This window comes from Nansenia antarctica (assembly GCF_963989245.1).
Source record: "Nansenia antarctica genome assembly, chromosome: 1".
In the NCBI taxonomy this organism is placed as follows: Eukaryota; Metazoa; Chordata; class Actinopteri; order Argentiniformes; family Microstomatidae; genus Nansenia; species Nansenia antarctica.
Window position 1 is genome coordinate 53,158,235 of NC_137674.1, and position 6,461 is coordinate 53,164,695.

Consider the following 6,461-nt stretch of genomic DNA (forward strand, 5'->3'; position numbering starts at 1 on the left):
TCTGGATGCATTGCAGCTTCTGTATGCTTTTGCCAGGAATCCCGATGAAGAGCGCATTGCAGTAGTCCAGTCTTGAGGAGATAAAGGCATGGACAAGTTTCTCTGCATCTGAGGGTTAGAGTGGGACGGAGTTTGGAAATATTTCTGAGATGATAGGAGGTTTTGCACAGGTGTTTTATATGGTCACTGAAGGTCAGGTGAGGGTCAAACCTAGGGAAAGCAACTTCCTTCTCTAGCACCTTGGACAGGAAGGCAAGGTTGGAGACAGGCCTATAGTTGGCTAGAACCTCCGGGTCCAGGGTGGGCTTCTTGAAAAGGGGGCGGATGACAGAGACTTTGAGAGCAGGTGAGACATGACCAGTTCGAAGGGAGAGGTTAACAGCTTGAGTAATGAATGGGCTGAGAATGGGGATGTATGACTTGAGCAGAGCAGTGGGAATGGGGTCCAGGGCGCAAGTGCATGATTTCATACCTCTAAGGATTTCAATAATGTGGCTCTGCTGAACCTCTGTGAAGCATGGGAGGGATGGCAAACTCCCAGGCGAGGGGTTGGTAGCAGAGGGAGACAGAGAGGAGGAGCTGGGCATCCCTCCCATGCTTCACAGAGGTTCAGCAGAGCCACATTATTTGCATACAGATCTGATAAAGTGGAAAAGAAAGGATGAAAGAATGAATGTGGAAAAGAAAGAATGAAAGTGGAAAACAATGAATGAATGCGTAAAAGAATAAATAAATATAGAAATGTATTTTATTATTACTGTGTGTATTCATTCATTTATTTGTTCATACATTCATTTATGTATCTATATATTTATTGTTAATTTTGACAGACTTGGTCCTCCATATCTCTACAGTGTTGCCAACCTTCAACAATTGCACTGTCAAAATCTAATATTGGAAGAGAAAACACTTCCACGTCCCTCACTGCAGCGTTGAAGTCTCGTTTCCCTGGTCTATCGCCCCCTCCACTGGCCAGCATGAGTCACTTCTCGCTAAATTGACTGTGACACGAACCTTCGAGCTAATTTATTTCCCCTAACGCAACTGCTAGTCACAGGAATAGCAAACGCCCCCTCAGCCACTACAATTGGTTCGAAGCGATTGGACAACCTCTGGCCAATGAGATCAGCCCACTGTAGGAAAAACATCAAGGTAGTTGCAATCCAAAGAGGATACCTTCTTTGCTACAAAGAAACCTGTTGGAAAATTGCAATGCATTTGTACATTCTGCAGGTGACCGGGGGACAGTGAAAATAATACACATGCACAACGAAGTGATTTGCCAGTGATGGTGGAAACCTTTCCTATAATTCTATAATATATACTACTGTGGCATATTACTCTTGAAGTAACCGAACATACCTTTCCACCAGCAGTGTAAGATTCATCAGCAGAATAAATTGTAGCAAAATAAATGCCCCACATTGTCCCTGAATGTGATGTTTCTTAATAAAATATTCTGTTACCAAAGGAAGGAACATTACATTTACAGCAGAAATCACACCAAATGTATTTATTATAAACAACACAGAACAGATCTTGTTTCATTCAGTTTATTGAAAAATAAACACACATTTTAATCTTACATACACAGTAAGAATAATTCTTTACATCTGACCATCACTGGGACGAAGGAAGTAGTGATGATGCAGTTAGAATGTTGACCTTGTGGACATTCTCAACTGTCCATACTGAGAGACAGCCTATCAATGGCCAACAAAAGACAAGAGCACAGTCGGTACAATTATGACATCAATGTCATAGGGGGACAACAACTGCTGTCTAACCACAACATAGTCCAGAGAGAGGCACTGTCTGTCCGTCCATCCATGTCTTCAAATCAGATATGGACAGTGTGATTCCTGCTAGCAAGCAGAAAAATATAAAGGGGATCGAAGGGTCAAGATGACAATAAGTGGATTTAAATCTGTTAGAAGTCTTCTTTCTTTCCCTGTCTAACAGATGACTGAGTTGTCTTTCATGCCAGGCTGCGCAATTCGGCAGCTTCTTGCTGACACAAAGAAAAAAATGTATGAACTGCAGAATGACCAAAAATGGATATGACGAAAAAACACTCAAAGTTTCGTCACTGGCCTCGGGGAAGAAAAAGTCAAATTTCCAAGTGTCCGGAGTGCACATGCTCAGTTCAGCTGCCTGATGATGGTGTTGATGGCCAAGGCTCTGGGTCCTGGGTTGCCGATGTCCTTCAGAAGACCTGCCTTGTCCCTGGCCGCGTGCCTCGCCACGGAGAGCCTGAAAGGCCACAGCCAACTGTTGACGACCCGGAAGTTTTTTCCCACGGAGTATACCTCGTGGATCAGGTCCTCCAGACAGATGATGCCATGTTTGCCTGGAGAAAGAGAGAGAGAGAGAAAGAAAGATGTGTTAAAATACATGCTCACATGATGCATCCATACAGTAAGCAAATGAAAAGAACGAAAGGGAGAATGACCGTTTGACTCTTCATCCGAGCATGGGGGTACATCTATTTCTATACAATGCTCAGTTGACACGCATGGACGCATTCAGGCTTAGGGACATTTTAACTCACAAAACTCTGGTATACATACATTACATAGATACATTTACATCATTTACCTATACATCAGTCATCAAAAGAAAACATCTATGCTAGGACAAGGTGGGTATTCCATCAAGCTAAAGGAAAATCCAGGCTTATTTTTTGATAAGTCTCCCGAGAAATTAAGCGTGGATTTTCCTTTAGCGACTTTGATGGAATACCCTGGTGCCCTTGGCAGTCACAACATGCATACAGAACATAAATGGCGCTTTTCCACTACCGTACTGTACCGTACCGTGTGAGCCCGGTTTGTTTTGCTTTCTCCACTGCCAACCGAGCAGCTACCCTTTCTGACTAGGAGCGAAAGGTACTATCCGTGCTAGGCTGTGTGTGACGTGTGACGCTGCAGACCGTTGATTAGTCAATGGAAATCGTCACAACATCGTCATCCCATGTTCATAGAGTTCACCGCTAACCGCCATTTTTAAAATACAGATTTCGCTCTCGGAAAATGTCATTCACTTTAAAAAAGAGATTTAAAATGTATGATAACCATTTTATTATCTTAGTTTAATGTCATTTCTATGCATCATAGAACAAGCATAACAAAAAAAACGCTATTACGGCGATGTGCTGTGCCTATGCTAGACCGTTCCACAGTCCAGCGCACTTCATCATCCCCCTTCTAAAACTGCCATCCCCCCTTTCCATCCCTTATGTCATTTTATCAATGAACGTGGTATTACTGCTATTTCAACATTTAGTTTTGCCGTATCGTTTTTGGAGTCGTGTGGTCGGCGATTGGGTGCGTTTTTCGATAACGATGACGCAGACACCAACACATGTATTGTGGTTTACTTAATACTGTTCAGCTGCACTTGAGGTTACATTCAATGCATGACTTGTGCTGTATAGGCTAAATAAAATTATGAAAGCGGCAAGTAACAGGCACGTAACATCCATATGCTGTATAAATAAAGACTACCAGCAAAACACCGGAGCACTCATATCTATAACAAACGAGGATATTGTATGAGCTCCCCGGTGTCAGTCCAATGGTAGCGTCAAGCACAGCCTTTCCGTAGAAATACATTGCTCCCTGTCTAACGTTATATATCTAACGTTACATGTTTTAAGGCTGATCTGTGCATGATAGTGCTGCATTTGGACATAATTCTTATCGCATTTCCCCCTGTTGTGCTGTATAGCGGCACTTTTTAAAGTGAAGTGCTCTTATAACACTTAACTCCTCCTACTGTCCCGGCTCGCTCCAGGTCTGTTGTGTATAATGGAGAAGCGTTTCTGAAAGTACGGTGTGGCTAGGATACAAATGCGTGCCGCACTGAGCCGTACAGGTCTGGTCAATGGAAAAGCACCAATAGACACATACACTCGTATGTTATGTGTGTAAGAAAGGTATAATGCAGTAGACATGACCCTTACCCATATGCGTCTCAATGAGTGCGTTGTCTGTGAGGGGAACTTTCTTCTTGTTTATCTTGGCCTGTCCTCTCTTCAGAATCAGCTCACGCACAGACTTCAAATTGGGATACCTGTGTGGAGTGAACCATTTTCAATTAATGATAATTAATTAAATTAAATTAAATGTAATATATTTGTTAATTGGTTGATTATATATATACATTGAGATAATGTGTATGTGCCATTTCAGTGTCGATCTTCAAAGTGTTGGTTCCAACATTCCCTCTCACTCACCCCCATGCCACATAGGGTTCCACCATCTTCAGCATGGCCATGGTGGTCTTGTTGACTTTGACAAAGGCACCGCTGAAGATCTTCCTCAGCCGTAACATCTGGACAACCTTCATAACTTTGGGACTGACGCCCTTGATCCTGCAGATACACACAAACATCAGAAACATTGATTAAGAAAATAGTTTTTGCGCCAGTTTGCAGACAAGGCTTAAGAGTCTAATCCTAGACTAAAAAGCATCTTCAATGGAGATTTTACATTGATAGTGTGATTTAGTCCAGGACTAGGTTCAAGCCTTGATTGTGAAACTGGCCCATTATCTCAAGACTAACTTGGATTATTCTCTCCATGACAGATTTAAGAGTGTTTTGCACGCTCAAGAGTCTGCCAAATAAACCTTGTTTAATGGTTACTGACAAGTCTGTAGGGTGAAATGACTGACAGTGCTAGCTCAGGGTGACAAGTACTCTGTAGTCAGTTGGTAGAGTGCAGCGCTAACAACCCTTAGGTTGGGGGTTCGATTCCCACTGGGACCATATATACAAAAGAAAATCACTGCAATGTAAGTCGTTTTGGATAGAAACGTCAGCTAAGTAGTATATATTATTATTATTATATTCCAACTTCAAAATCATGTGTTTTTTGGTCGCTTTGTCTAAGGCATGGAATGGAATCAGGAATGCCATCAAACATGTGTCTACCTCCACCAGCCTCCACTGAACTACTGGTCAGAACTAGAACTGGTACTGCCAACTATTAATTGTCTTCCCAATTGGCCAATTTATGATCCGAACCTTACTGAGGTGGTGAGCGGCACACCATGACAAGTCGACAACCAGTCGGGATCTGCTCAGAGAGCTCTGATGACAACAACAACAACAGCGCTGCACACACATCAGCCAGTCACTTACTCTCTGATGCGGACAGCGAAGACCAGTCTGTTCTTTGAGGGCGGGAGGGGTGTTGGTGGTCTGTGATCCGCTCTGCTGATACGGGTCTCATCGCGATGCTTTCGATGGCTGTCTTTCAGAAAGGTTTCCAAGCGTTTGAACTTCAACGGTTTACCTTTGGATACCTGGTTGAACAAACACACACACACACACACACACACACACACACACACACACACACACACACACACACACACACCTGTCCTTAGTTCCAAAGAACATCGTCCAGGTAAATCAAGATGACTCGTTGAAGACCTGTCACCGTGGTGAAAGCGGCCAGGGCTTAGACCTACCTTTCTCTTCTCGAGAAGTGCGATCTTGGCCTGAGTGGCTTTGATGGCCTGGTAGGCTTTCCGCCTCTTCAGGAGGTTCTCAGGAACCAACTTTATCACACGCTGCTTCTCTCTGAAACACACATTCATAATACAGGCATGAGGCAAACACACCAACATCACTGTGATCAACACGAGCTGTTGACGGGCGGCAGAGGAGGCTGGGAAGTAGAACGTGGAGAAACAACAACCGTGACATGGGCAGCGGTGTCTCAGTATTACATTTATAATGATGAATAAAATATACAAAGATATGACAACCATTGCTACACATACAATCACAAAAACTGTGTCAATAAAGCAATGTTAATAAATGATGTCGTGTAGCTAGATATAGCCAACTGTGGTTTTCTGACATGTCTGATCAAGTCGGGTGACAGCCTAGCAGCAGGCTCATAAACACGAGGTTAGTGTTCGATCCATTGCTGTTCAAAGTCAACGAGTATTTGACATACTTTAACTATACATTTTCGCCTATATTTTAGGTTGTGTCGCTAGCTAACGTCACAGGTACCATGGTTCATCTCCGAGGGCCATGTGAAACAGACAGATTTATTTGACTATATATATATAGCATTAAATCCAAAAATATACGGCTTGACAGAATGACATTCGTCTACTTGTACATTTAAGCAAATCAAAATGTTTTATTGTTATGCAAGTGGCAAAGGATGGACATAGATCGACATGTCAACAACCGCAAATACATACTCAGGTTCTGCCATCATGAATCCGACGCGTGCGATCAGGAATGCGCCGTCGCGTGATTACTACGTCACACACATGAGGGTCTCCGTGGTTGGTCCGTCTGCCCCCTAGCGGAGCGGCGCGCAACACAACAGTAAAAACAATAACAATGCAGTCTCGTCCAGTTATGATGAACACTGACAGACCCAATACAGGATGCCTTCTCAATGCAACACAGACATTCACATACAGATACC

The 6,461-nt window shown here is 43.2% G+C and overlaps 1 protein-coding gene across 1 annotated transcript; it reads right to left on the reverse strand.

Moving 5' to 3' along the window:
- Positions 1-1,545: 1,545 nt before the first annotated feature.
- Positions 1,546-6,261, reverse strand: rpl7l1 (ribosomal protein L7-like 1). Its single transcript, XM_080535522.1, has 6 exons — positions 6,229-6,261; positions 5,479-5,590; positions 5,147-5,310; positions 4,238-4,375; positions 3,965-4,074; positions 1,546-2,350 (listed from the first exon to the last, which is right to left on the reverse strand). Exons 1-6 carry the CDS (start codon positions 6,243-6,245, stop codon positions 2,142-2,144), a joined length of 750 nt encoding a protein of 249 aa, XP_080391648.1. The 5' UTR covers positions 6,246-6,261; the 3' UTR covers positions 1,546-2,141.
- Positions 6,262-6,461: the final 200 nt, after the last annotated feature.